The sequence below is a fragment of the Hyla sarda genome, chromosome 4 (genome assembly GCF_029499605.1).
Source record: "Hyla sarda isolate aHylSar1 chromosome 4, aHylSar1.hap1, whole genome shotgun sequence".
NCBI lineage: Eukaryota > Metazoa > Chordata > Amphibia > Anura > Hylidae > Hyla > Hyla sarda.
In genome coordinates, this window is record NC_079192.1 from 175,613,724 (window position 1) to 175,637,710 (window position 23,987).

At 41.5% G+C, this 23,987-nt stretch overlaps 1 protein-coding gene across 6 annotated transcripts in view; it reads right to left on the reverse strand.

Annotated features, from left to right (window-relative positions):
• Window positions 1–23,987, reverse strand: part of VPS13C (vacuolar protein sorting 13 homolog C) — a 773,393-nt gene that overhangs the window by 652,319 nt on the left and 97,087 nt on the right. For 4 of the 6 annotated variants that reach the window (XM_056572804.1, XM_056572802.1, XM_056572805.1 and 1 more), the window contains exons 7-11: window positions 21,785–21,847; window positions 9,818–9,927; window positions 3,743–3,802; window positions 1,063–1,122; window positions 541–621 (exon numbers count right to left, since the gene is read on the reverse strand). In XM_056572804.1, coding sequence (XP_056428779.1) covers window positions 541–621; window positions 1,063–1,122; window positions 3,743–3,802; window positions 9,818–9,927; window positions 21,785–21,847 — 374 coding nt within the window. The remainder of the gene's footprint in view (window positions 1–540; window positions 622–1,062; window positions 1,123–3,742; window positions 3,803–9,817; window positions 9,928–21,784; window positions 21,848–23,987) is intronic. The other 2 variants (XM_056572807.1, XM_056572806.1) reach the window with 1 other exon arrangement.

The following is a 23,987-nucleotide window of genomic DNA, read 5'->3' on the forward strand; positions in this document are numbered from 1 at the left end:
CATAGCTTTTCATTTAGGCAGTTTTTCTTTTTTCTCCCCAGTAATATATTTTTAACAAAATATTTTCTTGTAACACTCTTGAATTAATTTTCCTCCAAAGAATGATCATGGTAAATTAAAAAAAGGTAAAAAAAAAAAATGTTTTATTCATTTCTGCTAAATTTGCAGAAAAAAAAAATACAAAAAATAAAAGTTATAAAAGCACATAGTGAATACAGTGGAGGACTTCAAAACAGGCTAGGTTCACATCATGTCTTCCGTCCCACACCTGTCTTTTTGTTGGCAACCTGTCAAAAAAGAAAGCTATGATAGGGCTATCCACAGACATCCATTTTTGACAGGCTGACTATGTACAGCAGAAGACGAAACGTGAACCTAGCCCTAGACAAAATATTTAGGCATGTGTGGTAGTAAATAAGTCATGTGAAAGCTTACCCATATCTCTTTTCTTCATCCACACCTTCTCCCCTCCCTTAACTGACCTTGACAAACCTGCATTTTTTTTTAACCATACTAACAATGTAACTATGTAATATTTACCAGGATGTTTTCACGTGAATGACTGTAATACAGTTTGCTATTTACATTCCAGTAGGTGCTGAAACTATCAAGACGAACCAACTAAATGAAGAAAAAAAAAAAAAGAAAAGTAAGAAAATAATATAGCGACAGGGAATACAAAATTTGGTGTTTTAACAAAAATAAAAAGTACATTACATAAAAATTAAAAGTCATTCCGTTATGTAAGGCAAAATATGGCTGAACAGGTTGCATGGCAACAGATGCCACAAAGGGGATGTGACAATACAATAGGAGTGTGCCCTCTACTACAGACAACAGAGTGTCATGAGTTATTTAAAGCTGGAAAGATGCACTATTCAATGACAACATCCGTATAATTAGGGCCCAAAGAACACTGAACTTGCACAACGGACCTGCACTGCCCGAATTAGAGCTTATTTCAAATTTAAATTTCTGCTTTGTAATTCTAAGTGGAACTTCCTTAATGTGCATGGGCCCTTATAATACTAATACAAAATAATATAATATCTCATATCTCACCTTGTATATTACTTTAGCAGCTTCATTTAGTATGCTTGGTGTCCATGATTCACTGGAAGTCTGTGAGAAAGACAAATAAAACTGAAGGTTGAAACTTAAGAAATTAATTAAGTTCCTCTAACAATTAAACTTTTAGAATAAGGAATTTCTACGGGCATATGCTTGGCTGCCAACACAAAAAATATGCAAAAGAGAATACATAGCAGCAGCCAGCTACCCATCAGAAAGTTACATTATATTTCTGGCTAAACTAATGCTTACTTAAAATTAGGATCTGAATAGCAGCGCTTGACCTGCCCAGTTCCCTCTCTAGCCAACCCCTAGACAATGAAGAAATAACAAAAGATAACCAAAATCTTATTTCACAGCCTTATGGAAATGTTTAGAAAGAATACTAAATATAAATAAAGGCATTTTTATCTCTGACAGATTGAATTTTCTATGTAAAAATGCTAAGGTTTATAGATACATACAATAATGTTCTGAATAAATTGAGGTTTTAGGTCTTAATCACACATTCCAAATGTTGTCAGTATTTTCTATCAGCATTTTAAAGCCTATACCAGGAAGGTGATTTGGAAATGTTAAGATGTTAGGATTGAACAATCAATGACAAAGCAGGACACACTTGTCCAAATTAGCTGTAAGAATTAGGATTGCTGTGCTAAAGATGGGGAAGAGGGGGGGAGCTATATAGCTTTGTTAGACCCCCTTTATTGTGCTCGATCACACACCGGACGGAACCTCTATACTCTATAGGCAATGATACAACCAAAAGTGTATAGAACCCGCTCCATTCCATTGTTTACATGGCCGTTGCCTCTCCACTCAATGTACCACATATGGTACATAGCTCCCCCTCTTCCCCTTCTTTAGCACAGCAATTCTGAACTGGACATTACATATATATCGAGTAATTTGGATTATCCTATTTAATCTTGGCTATCTATTCATCTGCAGACTGAACTGGAGGAGCTACATATTGAGGTCTAATCAACAATCTTTGAGGTCACTCATCAAGTCCCAAAGATATATCTGATGGCATGTCTTTGCCCCTATGAATCTCCAACATAAGAAGCAAACTATTATTGTATCTTTGCACGTCAATGTTGTTTATTTTTTTGTTGCTTGCTATTTGTTGCTATGCATATCCGTTACGCAGAATGGAATGAACTGTGTCATCTTGTCCCTCCACTCAATTTTTAGTACATATTTAATACGGGGAAACGCATCGGGTTTTGTTAGAGTATTTACCCTGGAATTAATTAAGGGGATTGTCCCTAGGCAGGGTCTCTGTAATCTGAACCCCGCTATCTCCATTATTATATTAAAGTAGCTGTATTATAGTATCAATGTATGTATTAGGTTTTAGAGACTTGATTAATAAAATTTTTTATTTTTAGCTATTATTTGAGTATTTTTTTATGTTAGGATTGCCTTTGTACACTATATATTACCAAGTATCTTTATGCATATAAGACACTGAATTCTTATTTATCCTGTTAATTAAATGAGTTAAATAACAACCCCAAAAATTGCCGTTAGAAGTACCAGGGTCTGTTGTTAATAAGGTAATGCAATACTTTGCTCACATATGCCAACTCACCTAATTAATATTTATGGAGGACTCTTCACCTATGTGAGCGCACTGTGTGCAGGCATATGTGAGCAGAGAGGTCAGGGAAGTTATGTATGCTGGGTCCTGCCTCCATGGCATTAGCATATTAGCAACGGACCCTAATACTTAATTTATCTCATGAACGGCAATCAAAGTTATATCTTATTTTAATCTGGTTTACCCACACTATAATTCCATGTATTGGGTTTAGTGTGGGGTAATCAGTTGTCAGATTCCCTTTATTGTTTGATCAATACAGACGCAAAGATTTTCTCAACGTTATTAGCGGCAAAGTTATCAAATATAATTTATTTAATACAGTGACCCCCCGACCTACAATGGCCCCGACATATGATGAAATCGACATACGATGGCCTCTCAGAGGCCATCGCATGCCGATGTCAGCATCGACATACGATGCTTTTTTATGTCGGGGACATCGCATTAAGTGCTATCCAGCAGCGCCAAATGCTTAAGCTGCTGCCGTATAGCAGCTTAATGTTCCCCGTGTGGTGCGGTAAGTATTACTTACCCCTCCACGATGCTCCGGGGTGCCCTCCGGGTCCAGCGCTGGTCTTCCAGTGTCTTCTCGGCCCTCTCCGATGACGTCAATACGCTGCTGCGCACGTCATCCAATAGGAATGGCGTACGCAGCGGCGTAATGACGTCACTACGCAGGCCCAGTAAGGCCTTGCGGAAGAAAGCAGAGGACCGGAGAATACAGCAGAGGACCAGAGAAGACAGCAGAGGACCAGAGAAGACAGCAGAGGACCAGAGAAGACAGCGGAGAGCCCAGCGGAGAGCCCAGCGGAGAGCCCAGCGGAGAGCCCAGCGGAGAGCCCAGCGGACACCATCTCGAGCGGCGGGGACAGATGAGTACAGCTTCCTATACTTAACATTGCACGAATCCCTCAACATACGATGAATTCGACAAACGATGGCTCGTTTGGAACGAATTACCATTGTATGTTGAGGGACCACTGTATTACATTAAGAAATAGATATTTGTGGTAGTGGTTTGTATAATTCATGCAAATCTAATGGAAATAAAGGATATTTTACCTGAAGACTTAGCTCAGCAAGGGACATTCCTACAGATACTGGAATACTGACATCAGTGATCTATAAATACAATTCAAGAAACATTTTTATTTTATTTTTAAAAATATAGCTGAGGATCTTATAAAAGAAATAACAGAGGAGGAGGTAAAACAAATAATCATTAACTAATCTAATGGTTCCGCCCCAGGCCCAGATGTGCTGCCTTTTGAATTTTATAAAACATTTGCTTACAAAATGTATAAATTAATCCTGTGTAAATGGTACACTGCCAGATTCAATGACAGAAGCCACTAGAAAAGTTGATTCTTATAGACCCATATGTTTGATCAATACAGACGCAAAGATTTTCTCAAAGTTATTGTTGCAAAGCTATCAAATATAATTTCTTTAATATTACATTAAGATCAAAATGTACACGTAAAGGTCTGGAGAGAGTTTTTGAAAATATGCAGTTTGCTGGCGGGGGTCCCTACTCCGATCTGTCATTGGACGCGGTTAAGGCAGGGTGCAGTGAGGGTTTCTGTGGGTGGTATTATACGAGTTCGGCTTTTGGGAACAGTTTATAGATTGTATAAAGTTGCTCTATAATCATCCTAGAGCTAGAATAAGTTTTAATAGGGAGTTATCACAAAGTTTTTCCCTCGGCAGAGGGACCAGACAAGGGTGCCCTCTATCGCCGATGCTATACGCAATCTATGCCAAACCATTGGCAGCTGCTATTAGGGCCAACCATAAAATATTAGGATTTGGTATTAAAGGAACAGCAGAGAAGATGATATTGCTCTATGTGGACGATATGGTGCTTTTTGTACAAAATCCTGATGTTGCGATTCCTGAGAATACTTTTCTACTAGAACAATATAGGAATGTGGCGGGTCTAGAAATTAAATTTAGTTAGTGAAAGTCTTCACATCTTTCTATTAATGCAGAACCCTCTAAGTTAAACATCAGACAATTTCACAGGAAGACCCATGAGATTATTTTGAGGTTAAGATATCTACACAAACTAATGACTATATATAACTTAACATTAAACCGTAATGGATTAAAATAAAGAGAACAGTATGTACACGGATAGTATGCTGAATAAGTACATCTGGGGCAGGAAAAGAGCAAGATTGAAATATTTGACTCTCACAGCATCTAGGGATATGGGGGGAGTGGCTATGCCCCATATTTATCTATATTTTTGGGCAAAACAATTACAAAGAATAAAATATTACAAAAAAAACCATTATGATAAGTTGATTTAAAAAAAACTTATCACGGAGTTACACTAGTAGAAATATTGGAAGTTGGGGATTTAGAGTCATAAATTCACTTACGAGTAAATATAGCTTGGCTGGAGGTAAAAAAAATTATAAAATTAAATTTAATTTTACTCCCCTATGGTGGGCTGAAAAGGTGGATACAATCCTAGGAGACTCTCTCCTAGGACTGCATTCACCTTTTCAAGCCCACCGGAGCACCTGAAAGCTGAACTAATTTATGCAGGCTAAAGTCTGCAACTGCTGAGCCGAGAAGTTTGTGACGAATAGAATTACTGTAACCTTTTTTATCTCTAAAAATCACATTGTCTGATTTTTTAAGAATTTGCCAATTATGGTGCAAAATAAGTATTTGGTCAAACAAGACAAACAAGATTTCTGGCTCTCACAGACCTGTAACTTCTTAAAGGGTCTCCTCTGTCCTACACTCGTTACATGGCACCTGTTTGAACTTATCAGTATAAAAGACACCTGTCCACAACCTCAAACAGTCACACTCCAAACTCCACTGTGGCCAAGACCAAAGAGCTGTCAAAGGACACCAGAAACAAAATTGTAGAAATGCAACAGGCTAGGAATACTGAATGTGCAATAGGCAAGCAGCTTGGTGTGAAGAAATCAACTGTGTGAGCAATTACTAGAAAATGGAAGACATACAAGACCACTGATAATCTCCCTCGATCTGGGGCTCCACGCAAGATCTCACCCAGTGGTGTCAAAATGATCACAAGAGCGGTGAACAAAAATCCCAGAACCACATGGGGGCACCTAATAAATGACCTACAGAGAGCTGGGACCAAAGTAACAAAGGCTACATCGACTCAAATTATGCAGTACCAGACATGTCCCCCTGCTTAAGCAAGTACATGTCCGGGCCCGTATGAAGTTTGCTATAGAGCATTTGGATGATCCAGAAGAGTATTGGGAGAATGTCATATGATCAGATAAAACCAAATAAGAACTTTTTGGAGGAGAAGGAATGCTGAGTTACATTCAAAAAACACCTACTGTGAAGCATGGGGGTGGAAACATCATGTTTTGGGGCTGTTTTTCTGCTAAGGAAGCAGGGCGACTGATCCGTGTAAAGGAAAGAATGAATGGGGCCAAGTATCATGAGATTTTGAGTGAAAACGTCCTTCCATCAGCAAGGGCTGAAGATGAAACGTGGCTGGGTCTTTCAGCATGACAATGATCCAAAACACACCACCCAGGCAACGGAGTGGCTTCATAAGAAGCATTTCAAGGTCCTGGAGTGGCCTAGCCAGTCTCCAGATCTCAACTCATAGAAAACCTTTGGAGGGAGCTAAAAGTCAGTGTTGCCCAACGACAGCACCAAAACTGTGCGAAAACAGACCACTTCTCAGTTCTATGCTTCCTGGCTGATGTTTTGGTCACTTTTGAATGCTGGCAGTGCTTTCACTATAGTGGTAGCATGAGACGGAGTCTACAATCCGCACAAGTGGCTTAGTTAGTGCAGCTCATCCTGGATGGCACATCAATGCGAGCTGTGGCAAGAAGGTTTGCTGTGTCTGTCAGCGTAGTGTCCAGAGCATGGAGGCGCTACCAGGAGACGGGCCAGTACATCAGGAGACGTGGAGGAGGCCATAGGAGGGCAACAACCCAGCAGCAGGACCGCTACCTCTGCCTATGTGCAAGGAGGAGCACTGCCAGAGTCCTACAAAATGAACTCCAGAAGGCCACAAATGTGCATGTGTCCACTCAAACGGTCAGCAACCGACTCCATGAGGGTCGTATGAGGGCCCGACCTCTACACGTGGGGGTTGTGCTTACAGCCCAACACAGAGCAGGATGTTTGGCATTTGCCACAGAACACCAAGATTGGCACATTCGCCACTGGTGACCTGTTCTCTTTAGAGATTAAAGAAAGTTTACATTGAGCACATGTGACAGAGTCTGGAGACATCGTGGAGAACATTCTGCTGCCTGCAATATCCTCCAGCCTGGGTCAATAATAGTGTTGGGGGGCATTTCTTTGGGGGGCCGCACAGCCCTCCATGTGCTTGCCAGAGGTATCCTGACTGCCATTAGGTACCGAGATGAGATCCTCAGACCCCTTGTGAGAGCATATGCTGGTGCAGTTGGCCCTGGGTTCCTCCAAATGCAAGACAATGCTATACCTCATGTTGCTGGAGTGTGTCAGCAGTTGCTGCAAGAGGAGGGCACTGATGCTGTGGACTGGCCCGCCCGTTCCCCAGACCTGAATCCAATTGAGCACATCTGGGACATCATGTCTCGCTCCATCCACCAACACCACATTGCACCACAGACTGTCCAGGAATTGGCGGATGCTTTAGTCCAGGTCTGGTGGGACATCCCTCAGGAGACCACCTCATCAGGAGCATGCCCATGCATTGTAGGTAGGTCATATGGGCACGTCAAGACCACACACACTACTGAGCCTAATTTTGACTTATTTTAAGGACATTACATCAAAGTTGGATCAGCCTGTAGTGTGGTTTTCCACTGATCATTTTTGTGTGAATTTGTTGTCAGCACATTCAACTATGTAAAGACGAAAGTATTTCAGATGATTAGGTCATTCATTCGGATTTGGATGTATTATCTTAGTGTTCCCTTTATTTCTTTTGAGCAGTGTATTTGCATAAAAAGAACTTCAAGAGGTCAGGAACAATTTAGGCAGGAGTGGAACAAATGGGTCATAGTTTTTTTTTTTCTCTCTCTCTTTTTCAGGGGGGGTGGGGGGAAAGGGAGGGAGAGGGAACATTTAAAAATGTATGATATTTTAGGCTGTATGTACTGACTGTATAATTCTGAAATAAAGATTATAAAAACAAAAAACATTTTTTAGTCCTTTTTTTTTGCCTAGTGCACAGATTTCAGAAGTAGGAAAAGGAAAAAAATCTGTAAAAAAAATACAATTTTAATAGCCACTTGCTGTAACACAATGTTCTGCATAGTGATTCTCTAATTCTAAGGCACATTCACGTTGTCAGTGAGGCAGTTTTAAAAGCGGTTATTACATACGGGCCTTTCTGTGGTTATGCCAGACTACTTTTGTCATTATTTTAAAATGTTCTACTGACTTGGAGAGACACATTTTAAATATAAAAGAGTCAGGAAACAGAGAGATGGAAGTCTTGAACTAAACTGCTAGCTATATAGAGACCAAAAATTTACCAATACCCAAGGTGATTAAATGTAATGGAAAAAAAACAAAAGAAGAAAAAGATATACTGGTGCTCTAGGTCTTCTAAGATATATACGGTTAAAATGGGTTATCCAGGAATAGATAAATAGAACGATTTCTTCCAAAACAGCCCCACATGTGCCTTCAAGTTATATGTGATAGCACAGCTCAGTTACATTAAAGTGAATGGAGTCATGCTGTAATTCCAAGCACAACCTGAGGACAGAAATCAGCTCTGTTTTTCTATTCCTGGTCAACCTCTTTAAAAGAATACTTAAAGGCTAGGTTCAGACTACGGAATCTCCGGGCAGAAAATTTACGCCCGGAGATTCCGAGTGCGGCCAGCGCCGACTGAATCAGTTGGCGCTAGGACCGTGCGGACACTGCAGTCTCCAATAGACTGCAATGTGTTCCGCGAGTATTTCTGCCTCAAGAAAGAGCCATTGCAAAGCGGAATTGCAGGCGGAAATTCCGTAGTCTGAACCTAGCCAAAGGGGTTATCCACCATAAGGTGATTTTAGTACGTACCTGGCAGGCAGTAATGGACATGTTTAGGAAGGATCTGTGCTTGTCTTGGGGCTAAATGGCTTTGTTATGGATTTGTAAGATTACCATAACACTATGGCTATCTTTTGTGAAGTGGTATTTCCTGTTTGAGTTTTCTTTTTTGCCTACAAATCCCATAATTCCAATTTCCTCCCTCCCACACATCAGCCACCCCACCTATTGAAACATAAATGAGCTGCATCCATTCAAAAGACCTGTGGATTTCAATCAGGGTGCCTACAGCTCTTGCATTAGTTGAAGATTGATCTCTCTCCCACTAAGCCATCCCTCCACCCATTGAAGCAGACAGGCTCCCTGTCATCAGGTGACTAGTGAGTCAGGTCTCGGCCGCATTGCAACCTGGGAAACATCTGAGACAAAAGTAATTTTGTATGCTGTTAAAAATAAATATTGGGTGAAAATCACATAAAAATTGTGCTAAAACCGACACACACAGATACAGACACTATATTATGAACTACACTAACTTTACAGCCCTTGTAGCATAGTCAAATAAAAAGAAATTCCTGGAATACCCCTTCAATAGCATTAGTGCTGTTCAACCCGAGTGTTTATTGTATAGTATTCATTGAACACATATGAACTATATGCAATTACATGTTACATTAAATGCAATCTATAGCTAACCAAAGGGCCCTTGTGGGTGCCATATTTGTTATTTTGTGGCAGCCTTAAGCACTCTGGTTTGCCATGAATTGCATTTTATGTCACATGTAACTGCATATTTATAGTTCATTCATATAATATATGACGATGATGATGATGATCATCATCAAAGATTACAAACAATGGTGAAGCCAAACCTTTACCATGTTTAGGTGTAAGGGCCCTCCTAAACAATTCGTTTTCTTTCTGTTTTTATTTAGAAAAATAAATACAGCAACTTCATTGTAAACAATATGACACATACACAGGATATTTTTTTGTCCAGATGACTGCAAATTCACTTTAAGTGAGGTCTACCACCACACCACCTATTAATCTAATATTTGACGTGTTACATCATCGGTCAGGATACCGAACAATTGACACATCTCATTCCTATACACACAGCAGGCTGTGAAAACTTACATCATCTTCATATCGGATGTGTATGTTAGTGATTTTGACCTGCAGATTCTTAATAACTTGTGCTGCCAGTTTTTCAAGAAAAGTATCCTTCTTCTCCTCTTTAGGTTTATCTTGAAAAAACAAAGAGATACAAACAAGAATCAGTCAATAACAAGGAGTCACACGCATTGTTCAGATAACTAAGATACATTTTTAAAATACCAACAAAAGGCTAACAAAAATTTCAAACAGAAATGCTGCCTAAATGAAGTCAGCATAAATAGCTCATCTGTTTTCATGGAACAGCATGATCCAACTGTAAAAACTCTTAGCAACACCTCTAATTGTATTTAATCATGTAATCCTAAGCATAACAGACAGTATCATTTCTTTGTGAGACTGCCAATACAAATGTAATGAAAAAAATAAACTTACATAATATTTCATAATGCAATAAATAGTTTTGCATAAAATATATAAATCAATCGTCATGCCCCCTTCATCTTTTGTGTGCAACGTACTGAGATTAAGATATATTTCCAGGCAGAAACAAGGGGATGTTGAAACACATGAAAGGGGATAAATGGGGAAGAGACAAAAAAGTGTATTGGCAACACAATAGCTGGTTAATGTTATAAATGATAAAGAATATACACATACTAGTGGCTTACCAGCATCTCATTTTTTATTTGTTTGCTTTTGATTCATTAAACATAGAACGTGTGGTCAGATAAGAACCATTTGGCCCATCTAGTCTGTCCAACATTCTGAATACTATGAACAGTCCTTGTCCCTATCTTATATAAAGGATAGCCTTATAGTCTTTGAGTGCATAATATGGGACCAGTGGTATTAAGGTGATAGCATAATGGCTGGGTGCTCTATTAACCCAGTATCATATCCGTCTTTAAGTAATGAACACATACGCTAATGTCGATGGAATCATTATTTTTATATATGATTCATTAAGATATATTAATCAAATAAATATTCACCCAACATGTGTCATACAGCCCGCAAGATGTTAATAGGAGACAAAACGGGCTACTTTGGCTTCCATGTGCAGCTGTCTCCATTCACTGCAGGTCTGCAATCTCTTATGCAGCAGTCTCTATTCACTGCAGGTCTGGTATGTAGGTCTGCAACGTTTCAAGAGCAACAACCCCTTTGTCAAGCATAGTGCAAATTCCTATCACCACAATACATAGGTAAGAAACTCTTGCGAGATTTCAATTCTGACCATACAAAAACGTGCTACAATAAAAACCATTTCAATATATATGGATTCAGGTAGAAGCGGCAAAACTCTTCATAGAAGCACATTAATGCCCCACCAATCCATGGGGCTGTAATGTGCACAGTTTTTGAATCCAGCGCACTTCGCTTTTTAATAGTCTTGCTTTAATCTGTTTATTTTCTCCTTCTATATTCTCCAGTACCTGTCATTTCAATTAGTTAACATTATGTTTATGTTCAAAACAATGGCCTTCATTTACTATTGCAAACCCAACATGTCTTGTTGGGTTGTGTGCCAGATTCTGAAAGAAAAACCCGACTTACTCTCAATTTGCTAAGAAAACCTGAAAAGGGGGCATGGCCGTTGGGGAAATGGGGCGTGGTCACCGACAATAGGCGTGTTCCCGACATTTTCACAAAAACAACAACATATTTACTAAGGTTTCCACAGAAAATGTGGTGGATTTCAGCTGAGGAAAACCCGACAGATCAGAACATGTGTAGAAAAAAAAAAAAATCAAGATGTAGGGAAACCTTAGTAAATATTGTGGAAAATTAATTGTAGGGAATTAAAACCCACAAAAGAAACCTACATAACACTCAGTAAATAAGGGCCAATGTCTAGCTACACTTGTCTCAAATTTTTCCTTTTGTTTTTGACCTTCCTCTTCTGGTCCCTTTCTATATGTGCGTATGGCACTTTTATGTTCATTAATTCTTTTTAATGGCTCTCATAGTCTGCCCCACTTAACCTTTCCCACATGGGCATTCAAGTAAATAGACTACCTGAGTGCTATTACAGGAGTGCCATCCCCTGATGGGGATTTTAGTTCCCCTCATGGGATGTGTTAGACTGTCACCTTTTATAATGGCATTACAGGTCTGGCCCTTAAAAACTTCTGTTTATCCATTTTTTTTTTCTTTTTCACATCTGCCCTTATTAGGTGATTAACAATAGATTATTTTCTATATATAAATCTCGGGCGACTACGGAACAGATACAATGGAGGATGGATCCGGCTTCACAGCAAAACACTGTTAAAAGCCAAACTTTATACGTTCATTAAAACATGGAAAAATTAATGAACGAATAAAGTTTGGATTTTAACAGTGTTTTGCTGTGAAGCCGGATCCATCAACCAGTCCACTGAGTTTTTCTTGCTGGAAAAACTCAGGGAACGTTCCAGCTTCAGTGCAGAAAGAGGGAAACACATCATCATGTAGCAATTTCGCATATCCAGTGGCCTACATGATGATGTGTTTCCCTCTTTATGCAACGAAGCTGGCACGTTCCCTGAGTTTTTCCAGCAAGATGGTGCACCACCACATTATGGGTGTCAGGTCCGAGCATTCCTAGATGAAGTTTCCTGGAAAGTGGATTGGTCGTCGTGGGCCAGTTTAATGGCCCCCAAGGTCTCCCGATCTGACTCCCTTAGACTTTAATCTTTGAAGTCATCTGAAGGCATTGGCTATGCTGTGGAGATACGAGATGTGCAGCACCTAAAACTACGGATGCTGGAAGCCTGTGCTAGCATTTCTCCTGCGGTGTTGGTATCAGTGTGTGAAGAGTGGGAGAAGAGGGTTGCATTGACAATCACAATGGGCAGCACACTGAACACATTTTATAAGTGGCCAGAAACTTGTAAATAACTCATGAAAGAATAAAGTTATGTTAAAACCAAGCACATCATTGTTTTTCTTGTGAAATTCACAATAAGTTTGATGTGTCACATGACCCTCTTCCTATTGAAAGAACAAAAGATGGATTCAAAATGGCCGCCATGTTCACCACCCACCTTGAAAAGTTTCCCCCCTCACATATACTAATGTGCCACAAACAAAAAGTTAATATCACCAACCATTCCCATTTTATTAAGGTGTATCCATATAAATGGCCCACCCACAATGTGGGAAATGCTACGTGGGGCAGACTATGTGAGCCAATAAACAGAAAATTAATGAACATAAAAGTTCCAAACGCACATATAAAAAGGGACCAGAAGAGGAAGGTCAAAAACAGAAGGAGAAATTTGAGCCAAGCGTAGCTAGACATTTTTTTGAACATAAATTTTAACATTTATTTATTTTAACATAATTTTAACGAATTGAGATGGCCGGTACTGGAAAATATAAAAGGAGAAAATAAAGAACAGATTAAAACAAAACTATTAAAAAGGGAAGTGCGCTGGATGATAAAAAGCTGTGCACTTTACAGCCCTATGGATTGGTGAGGCATTAATGTATTTCTATGAAGAGTTACATAGAAACCTAGAATGTGTCAGCAGATAAGAACCATTTGGCCCATCTAGTCTTCAAATAATCTGAATCCTATGAATAGTCCCTGGCCCTATCTTATATAAAGAATAGCCTTATGATTATCCCATGCATGTTTAAACTCCTTCACTGTATTTGCAACGACCACTTCTGCAGGAAGGCTATTCCATGCATCCACTACTCTCTCAGTAAAGTAATTCTTCCCGATATTACTTTTAAAGGGGTACTCCGCTCCCCTAGACATCTTATCCCCTATCCAAAGGATAGGGGATAAGATGTCAGATTGCTGGGGTCCCGCTGCTGGGGAACCCCGGGATCTAGGCAGCAGCACCCACCTGTACGGCTTTCACCTCACATCGGCAACGCTGGAGGCTTCGGATCCCAACCACAATGGCGGACGAGCGTGACGTCACGATTCCGCCCCGTGTGACGACACGCCCTGCCCCCTCAATGCAAGTCTATGGGAGGTCCATCACGCCCCCTCCCATAGACTTGCATTGAGGGGGCGGGGCATGCCATCACACGAGGCGGAGTCGTGACTTCACGCTCGTCCGCCATTGTGGTTGGAATCCGAAGGCTGGTTGGAATCCAGCAGCGGGACCCCGGCAATCTGACATCTTATCCCCTATCCTTTGGATAGGGGATAAGATTTCTAGGGGTGCGGCGTACCCCTTTAAACCTTTGTCCCTTTAATATAAAACTATGTCCTCTTGTGGTAGTTTTCTTCTTTTAAATATGCTCTCCTCCTTTACCGTGTTGATTCCCTTTATGTATTTATCATATCACCTCTGTCTCTTCTTTCGTCCAAGCTATACATGTTAAGGTCCTTTAACCTTTCCTGGTAAGTTTTATCCTGCAATCCATGCACTAGTTTAGTAGCTCTTCTCTGAACTCTCTCTAGAGTATCTATATCTTTTTGGAGATACGGCCTCCAGTACTGTGCACAATACTCCAAGTGAGGCCTCACCAGTGCTCTGTACAGCGGCATGAGCACTTCTCTCTTTCTACTGTGTATACCTCTCCCTATACATCCAAGCATTCTGATGATTCCTGCTGCTCTATTAAATTGTCTTCCTATCTTTAAGTCAGATACTGAGGTCAGGACTGTGCCTAATATTTTATATTCTGCCTGAGGGTTGAGCCAACCGGATTCAGCGTTTCACTCCGGTCGGCTCATTGAAATGAATTACATACAGGACCGCATACGTAGGCATACGGGAGCGCAAGTTTTCAGCTGCCCCGGCCGTATGCGGTCCCGTATGGGACAAAACGTGATGTGAACCCAGCCTTAAATATCTTTGTGTCATCAGCAAATAGACATACCTTACCATCGAGACCATAAATCTGTTAACGGTTTTGCTAGCTCTCCACTAAGCTCTTAATAATTTTGGGTGTATCCCATCAGGCCCCTGTGTCTTATTTGCGTTCACTTTAGACAGACTAGAACCTCTTCCTCTGTAAATACACATATATCAAATGATTCATTAGTCTTCCTCTCTTAAGGAGGTCTTTTTCCTTCCTTTTCTGCTGTTAAAACTGAACAGAAGTATTTATTAACCACTTAGGGACCACGGGCGCACAGGTACGCCTTCGCTCCCTGGTAGTTAAGGACCAAGGGCGTACCTGTACGCCCGTGAGAATTTCAGTCCCCATTGCGTGCCGGGCAGGGACCAGACCGGGGTGACTGCTGATATCGATCAGCAAGCATCCCGTGCAAATGCCCAGGGGGGGGCCTCAAACCCCCCCCCCCCCCACTCCCATGTCGGCATTCACACCGGTCTGTGGTGACCCGGTGACCTGGAAAATAAGGGGGATGGGGGTTGTCCATGATCCCCCTGAAGGGATAGGAGTGAGGTGGCAGGGGTGCCAACCCTCCGATCCCAGCTATTGGTCGTCTAGAAGCGATGACCAATAGCAGATCGGTGGCGGGGGGGGGGGGACTAACCTTCGGTTTCCCCATTCTGCCCACCCACAATAGGCGGGGCAGAACGGGGAAATCGAGGAGGACCGACGCCGAAGGTCCACTTACCCATCGTATGCGGCAGCAGGTGGCGATCGGTGGCTGAAGAGGACAGCAATGCGGCAACCTGGATCCTACGGAAACCGGTGAGTTGCCTAGCAACATCTGGAGGGTTACCGTCTGAGACCACTATACAGTGGTCTCTAAACTGTAGCCCTCCAGATGTTGCAAAACTACAACTCCCAGCATGCCCAAACAGCAAACAGCTGTCTCGGCATGCTAGGAGTTGTGGTTACATACCTCCAGCTGTTGCATAACTACATCTCCCAGCATGCCCTTCGGCGATCAGTACATGCTAGGAGTTTTAGTTTTGCAACAGCTGGAGGCACACTGGTTGGTGAAATATTGAGTTAGGTAACAGAACCTAACTGAAGTTTTTCTAACAAGTGTGCCTCCAGCTGTTGCAAAAGTACAACTCTCAACATGCACGGTCTGTCAGTACATGCTGGGAGTTTTAGTTTTGAAACAGCTGGAGGCGAGTTTACAGCGAGTGTCCTGCTTCAAGTTTGAGCTGCGGCAAATTTTTCGGCGCAGCGCAAACTCGTAGCTGGACACTCCCCGTAACCCGCCAGTGCGAATGTACCATAATAACACTACACTAACACATAATAAATGGTAAAACACTACATATACGCCCCCTTACACTGCCCCCCCCCCCCCAATAAAAATGGAAAACATATTGTACGGCACGGTTTGCAAAACGGGGCCTTCAGCTGTTGCAAAACAACAACTCCCAGCATTTCCGGACACCCACTGACTGTCCAAGCATGCTGGGAGTATAGCAACAGCTGGAGGCACCCTGTTTGGGAATCACTGGCGTAGAATACCACTGTGTCCACCCCTATGCAATCCCTAATTTAGTCCACAAATGCGCATGGCGCTCTCTCACTTCGGAGCCCCGTCGTAATTCAAGAAAACCGTTTAGGGCCACATATGGGGTATTTCCGTACTCTGAAGAAATTGCACTACAAATTTTGGGGGGCTTTTTCTCCTTTTACCCCTAATGAAAAGGAGAAGTTGGGGTCTACACCAGCCTGTTAGAGTAAAAAAAATAAAAATGCTTACACTAACATGCTGGTGTTGCCTCATACTTTTTATTTTCACTAGAGGTAAAAGGAAAAAGAGACCCCCAAAATTTGTAACACAATTTTCCTGAGTATGGAAATACCCCATATGAGGGCGTAAAATACTCTGCGGACGCACAACAGGGCTCAGGAGTGAGAGCACACTATGTACAGTTGAGGCCTAAATTGGTGATATGCACAGGGGTGGCTGATTTTACAGCGGTTCTGACATAAACACAAAAAAATAAATATCCACATGGACCCCATTTTGGAAACTACACCCCTCACGGAATGTAACAAGGGGTATAGTGCACCTTACCACCCCACAGGTGTTTGATGAATTTTCGTTAAAGTTGGATGGGAAAATGAAAAAAAAAAATTTTTTCACTAAAATGCTGGCGTTACCCAACATTTTTTCATTTTCACAAGGGAAAATAGGAAAAAGCCCCCCAAAATTTGTAACCCCATTTCTTCTGAGTAAGAACATACCCCATATGTAGATGCAAAGTGCTCTTTCGGGTGAACTGCGCCATTGGGCTTCTAAAGACAAAATTTGTCTGGAATTGAAGGCCATGTGTGTTTACAAAGCCCCCATGGTGCCAGAACAATGAACCCCCCCCCCCCCACACACACACACACACACGTGACCCCATTTTGGAAACTACACCCCTCAAGTAATGTAATAAGGGGTACTACAGTGAGCATTTACAGCCCACTGTTCCAAAGATCTGTCTAACGCAAGTGAGGTGTTAATACTCACTGCACCCCTTATTAAATTCTGTGAGGGGTGTAGTTTCCAAAATGGGGTCACATGTGGGGGGTCCCCTGTTATGGCACCACGGGGGGGGCTTTGTAAATGCACATGGCCCCAGACTTGCATTCCACATAAATTCTCTTTCCAAAAGCTCATTGGCGCTCCTTCTCTTCAGCGCATTGTAGTGCGCCAGCAGAGCACTTGACATTGGGGTATTTCCATACTGAGAAGAAATGGGGTTACAAATTTTGGGGGTAATTTACTCCTATTACCCCTTGTAAAAATGTAAAATTTGGCAAAAAAAAACCTGCATTTTAGTGAAAAAATTGTTTTTATTTACACATCCAACTTTAACAAAAAGTTGTCAAACACCTGTGAGGTGTTAAGGCTCCCCCCTTACTAGGTTCCTTGAGAGGTCTAGTTTCCAAAATAGCATGCCATGTGTTTTTTTTCTTTTTGCTGTTCTGGCACCATAGGGGCTTCCTAAATGCCAATTATGTCCTAACATGGAGTATTTCCATACTCAGAAGAGATGGGGTTACAAATTTGGGGGGGCATTTTCTCCCATTACCCTTTGTAAAGATGGTAAATTTGGGAAAAAATCTGCACTTTAATGAAAATTATTATTTTTTTTTTTCATTTACACATCCGACTTTAACGAAAAGACGTCAAACACCTGTGGGGTGTTAAGGCTCACTGGACTCCTTGTTACGTGCCTTGAGGGGTGAAGTTTCCAAAATGGTATTCCATGTGGGGGGGGGTTCTGCTGTTCTGGAACTATAGGGGCTTCCTAAATGCGACATGCCCCCCAAAAACCATTTCAGAAAAACTCACTCTCCCCAAAATCCCATTGTCGCTCCTTCCCTTCTGAGCCCTCTACTGCGCCAGCTGAACACTTGACATACACAAGAGGTATTTCCATACTCGATCTAGGTCTACAAGAACATGCAAATGTAAAAAATGAAGATTTAGAATTTTCTCCTTCACTTTGCTGCTATTCCTGTTTAACACCTAAATGGTTAACACACTTAATGTCATTTTGAATACTTTGAGGGGTGGAGTTTTTATAATGGGGTATTTCTAATAAGAGAGCCCTTCAAATCCACTTCAAACCTGAAGTGGTCCATGAAAAATTCTGATTTTGAAAAGGGTTAAGGCAGTCGGCTAGCCCTTTATTCTCTTCTACATACAATCCTTCCGTTGTTTTTAATTTAGTTATACCTTATTTTCATTTCCTTTTTTCATTTATATATTTGAAGTATGTCTTATCTCCTTTTTTCACAGAATGAGCTAGTTTTTCTTCTGCCTGCGCTTTAGAAGTTCTTATAACTTGCTTGGCCTCTTTCTGCCTAGTCTTGTAGATTTCCCTATCTTCATTGCTTTGGGTTGTTTTATAATTTACTAAATGCTAGCTTTTAGTTTTTTACGATTGTTCCCACTTCTGCTGAGTACATCAGTGGTCTCTTCCTTTTGCTGTTTTTACTGACAAGTCTAAAGCAATTTTCTGTTGCCTTCAATAATGCGTCTTTTAAAGAGGTACTCCGCACGCCTAGACATCTTATCACCTATCCAAAGGATAGGGGATAAGATGTCAGATCACCGGGTTCCCGCTGCTGTTTGCCCCCGGGATCTCGGCTTCTGCACCCATCTGTACGGCTTCCACCTCACACCGGCATTGCTGGAGGCTTCGGAGCCCGACCACAATGGCGGACGAGCGCAACTCCGCCCCGTTTGATGCCACGCCCCGCCCCCCTCAATGCAAGTCTATGGGAGGGGGCGTGATGGACCTCCCATAGACTTGCATTGAGGGGGCGGGGCAGGGCGTGACATCACACGAGGTGGAGTCGCAACGTCACGCTCGTCCGCCATTACGGTCGGGCTCTGAAGCCTCCAGCGTTGCCAGTGTGAGTTGGAAGCCGTACAGGTGGGTGCCGAAGCAGAGATCCCGGCGGCCCACAGCAGCGGGACCCCAGCGATCTGACATCTTATCCCCTATCCTTTGGATAGGGGATAAGATGTCTAGGGGTGCGGAGTACCCCTTTAAGTAGTCCCATTTCTTTTGCCACTTCTACCTGAATCCATTTACATTGAAATGGTTTTTATTTATTGTAACATGTTTTTTGTATGGTTTTTACTTCAGAATTGAAATCTTGCACGAGTTTCTTACCTATGTATTGTGGTGATGGGCATTTACACTATGCTTGACAAAGGGGGCATTGCCCTTGAAATTTTGCAGACCTACCTACCAAGCCTGCAGTGAATGGAGACTGCTGCATAAGAGATTGCTGGTGCAGCTGCACATGGAAGCCGAAGAAGCCCTTTATGTCTCCTATTAACATCTTGCGGACTGTATGACACACGTTGGGTGAATATTGTTTGATTATTGTATCTTTGATGAATCATACATAAAAACAAGAATTTTTGTCATCTACATTAGCGTATGCATTTATTACTTAAAAAAGGATAGCCTTATGCCTATCCCATGCATGCTTAAAGGGATACTCAGCTAGAAACCTCTTATCCCCTATCCTTTGGATAAGGGATAAGACGTTAGATGGCGGGGGTCCTGCAGATGAAGACCCCCGCGATAACCAGCACAGCACCCCTGTCATTTGGTGCACAGAACAAACTCCACTCCGTGCCCAATGCAGGCCGCCATGCCCCCATCCATTCATGTCTATGGGAGGAGGCGTCACAGCTATGTACTAGCTGTCACACACCCTCCAATAAACATGAATGGAGGGGGCTTGGCGTGACGTCTCGAATGCAGAAGCTGCAAGCTTCTGTGTTCTGGACGCTGCTGACCCGGAGATCGTGGGGGTCCCCAGCTGTGTGACCCCCACAATCCAACATCTTATCCCCTATCCTTTGGATAGGGGATAAGAGGTTTCTAACAGAGTACCCCTTTAAACTCCTTCACTGTATTTGCAGCGAACACTTCTGCAGGAAGGCTATTCCATGAATCCACTACTCGCTCAGTAAAGTAATACTTCCTGATATTACTTTAAACCTTTGCCCCTCTTATTTAAAACTATGTCCCCTTGTGGTAGTTTTTCTTCTTTAAATATACTCTCTTCCTTTACCGTGTTGATTTTCTTTATCATACTCCCTGTCTCATCTTTCTTCCAAGCTATACAGGGTAAAGGGGTACTCCACTGGAAAAATTTTTTATCAACTGGTGCCATAAAGTTAAAAAAAAAATTGTAAATTACTTCTATTAAAAAATCTTAATTCTTCCAGTACTTATCAGCTGCTGTATTCTATACAGGAAGTTATTTTCCTTTTGAACTTCCTTTCTGCCTGACCACAGTGCTCTCTGCTGACACCTCTGTCCATTTAAGGAACTGTCCAGAGTAGGAGTAAATCCCCATAGCAAACCTATCCTGCTCTGGACAGTTCCTAAAACAGACAGAGGTGTCAGCAGAGAGGACTGTGGTAAGACAGAAAGGAAATTATTTAAGAAAAGAACTTCCTCTGTAGTATACAGCAGCTGATATGTACTGGAAGGATTAAGATTTTTAAATACAGTGGGCCAAAAAAGTATTTAGCCAGCCACCAATTGTGAAAGTTCTCCCACTTAAAAAGATGAGGGAGGCCTGTAATTTTCATCATAGGTATACCTCAACTATGAGAGACATAATGAGAAAAAAATCCATAAAATCACATTGTCTGATTTTTAAAGAATGTATTTGCAAATGATGGTGGAAAATAAGTACATGGTCAATAACAAAAATTTATCTCAATACTTTATTATAAATTTTCCACTAGGTCCCCCTGTGTGGTTCTGGGATTTTTTCTCACCGCTCGTGATCATTTTGACACCACGGGGTGAGATCTTGCATGGAGGAGAAGATCGAGGGAGATTATCAGTGATTCTTGTATGTCTTCCATTTTCTAATAATTGCTCCCACAGGGGTTTTCTTCACACCAAGCTGCTTGTCTGTTGCAGATTCAGTCTTCCCAGCCTGGTGCAGGTCTACAATTTTGTTTCTGGTGTCCTTCGACAGCTCTTTGGTCTTGGCCACAGTGGCGTTTGAAGTGTGACTGAGATTGTGGACAGGTGTCTTTTATACTGATAAGTTCAAACAGGTGCCATTAATACAGGTAACGAGTGAAGGACAGAGGAGACTCTTAAAGATGTTACAGGTCTGTCAGCCAGAAATCTTGCTTGTTTGTAAGTGACCAAATTTTAATTTTCCACCATAATTTGCCAATAAATTATTTAAAAATCAGACAATGTGATTTTATTTTTTTTCTCATTATGTCTCTCATAGTTGGGTTATATATATGATGAAAATTATAGGCCTCATCTTTTTAAGTGGGAGAACTTGTACAATTGGTGGCTGACTAAATACTTTTTTGCCCCACTGTAGAAGTAATTTACAAATCTGTTTAACTTTCTGGCACCAGTTGATTTAAAAATAAAAATAATAATTTCCAGGGGAGTACCACTTTAAAGGGCCTTTAACCTTTCCTGGTAAGTTTCATCCTGCAGTCCATGTACTAGCTCTTCTCTGAATGCTCTCCAAAATAGCTATAGCCTTCTGGAGATTAAAATGTTCTCCAAACAGTACTTAAATAACCTGTTTTTAAATGTTTGCATACAAAAGTACACTTGCTTTAGAAAGAGGTGTACCCACCTTTTTTAGCATCATGAACCTTAAAACGGTTTTTAAAAGATTTGTGCTTTTTACGTTTGAGTCCTTCATAGTGAAAGCATAGGTATGAGAAAGGATAAGAAAAAGGTTAGTAAAAGTCCATACAAAATCCTTATGCGAAGGAAAACCAACCAAAAGATCACTCACAAGCATGAACACACACAGATGGAGGGAACTGGCGAGTAATTTGTCATAAGAAAAAAAGCTTTAAGAAACAGCATTAGTCTACATAAAGTAAAGTAATAAAAAAAAAATACAAGTAATGTTTATTTAGGCTGTATTCACAAGTACAGTATCCTGTGCATATTTGATACTCAGGATTTGAAGTCGCAGATTTTAATGTAAACTACATGACTGAACATAACTTCAAACCCTGGGCATCAAATTGTGCAGGATACTGCACATGTAAATATAAACTTAAAATGTATTTAAAGAGTACCTGTCACCAAATAAAACTTTTAATATTGTGTTCCTTGTGTAATTAGCAGACATGTTCCCATTCACTTAATATTAAAATTATCAACATAAATATGATTAAAATGTAGTAGAAAAATACAGCCAATAGGTGGCTCTGTTATGTTCCCTGCCACAATTAATACCGTGAGTTTGGTCTCCTCCTGGCCTGGCAAGAGTCCAATCTTAGAAAGTGTTTCTCTGCACTGAGCTTGATTGACAGCTCCACAGAAAGTGAAAGAAAAAAGACATTTAAAAATTGACTAAGCTACTGTGACTTTGCATTCTAGATTATAATGAAGCACTGGTTCATAGATATCACGTAAATATAGCAATGAAAACACTGGACCAGCAGTAAGACATGGAAGGGTTGTGGCAGCGATCTCTTTCAGCTTTGTACTGTTCGCATCTGAATAAGTATGATTACTTTTCATAGTATTTAAAGGAGTACTCCGATGCACCACCCAAAACATGCCACAATGTAGCCCATGAAATTACCTTTTAAACGACCCCTCATTCATGTAAAATGGCCCCGCCGTTCTTCTGTTATTGCCGCCCGAAGTTTCCGGTAATTCCGGGTTCTCTTCCTTGCCCGCAATGTAAAAAACTACTTCTCCCAGCAAGCACGCTCCTGACTTCCGGACAGCTCCTGCCCTCCCCCTGTAGCTCCCCTGCTCGGCCCCTTCCCGAAATTATAATATTTCACGCCCCCTCCTCTCCCACTTATTTCCCTATCCCCACCTCACAAAATGTGTCCTCCTCACATGGTCGCCGAGCTCCAATGAGCTTTCGTGTTGGTATGTGAATAAGAGTAGCTAGTACGCAAGTGAAACGAAGCTTGCTGATTGGCCCATGAAATTTTCCTATTCTTTTGATATAGTGGGCCTTGCGCATGCGCCGGAAGTAAGCACTGATTGGCGGTCAGCGCTGCGATAGGCGTTTGCTGAGCTGAGCCTATGACAGCTCAGCTCCGCGAATAGATGAATAAATTAGTGATGGGGGCTTCGCAGACTCCGGGCTGGGAGGCCGGCACAGCCCGCAGTGACTCATGGGAGCGATGAGTCACCAGGCTAAGATGGCGGCGGATCGGGAGGAAAACGAAGTCGACCGTCAAAGGACCCAGCTTCCGGTGGAACAGAAAAAAGATGGTAACTCCCTGAAGAGGCCAATATTGAAAACGCAAGTACATAGGTAAGTAATATAACTTTGCTTAATGCTTCATTTGCCCCCTAAAAACTGTGCTTCGGAGTACTCCTTTAAGACAGTGTTGCTTATGCAACAACACAGCCATCTCTTGGACTTTGCTCCCCTGATCATTAGTCTAGTGTGCACACAGGAGGGTATTAGTAACCACTATAAATTATCCACTGAGTATGTGCCTTATCAAAGGGTAAGCATGATTTATCCCTCATGTTGTAGTTTTGCTCTCAAGAGCCTTTTTTTTTCTTTTTTTTTTTTTTTTTTTTTCATTTTTAGTGTTTGAATTTGTAGTGTCCCTATATGTTGATACACTGAGGGCCATTTATAAACTCTGTACTTGCTTCTTGTTCACTTTAGAGGAAAAAGTTGTAGGGAAAGTGGCAGCCATGCTCCAAATTTATCAAATTAGTTGTTGAATGCCCACAGGACAACTCTGGTAAAATGTTGCAGAGCAGTGACGGGCCACGCATCATTTGAATAATAAGTAGTAGGAGACTGATATAGGGAAGGGTTGAATTGCCCGCCCTGTGAT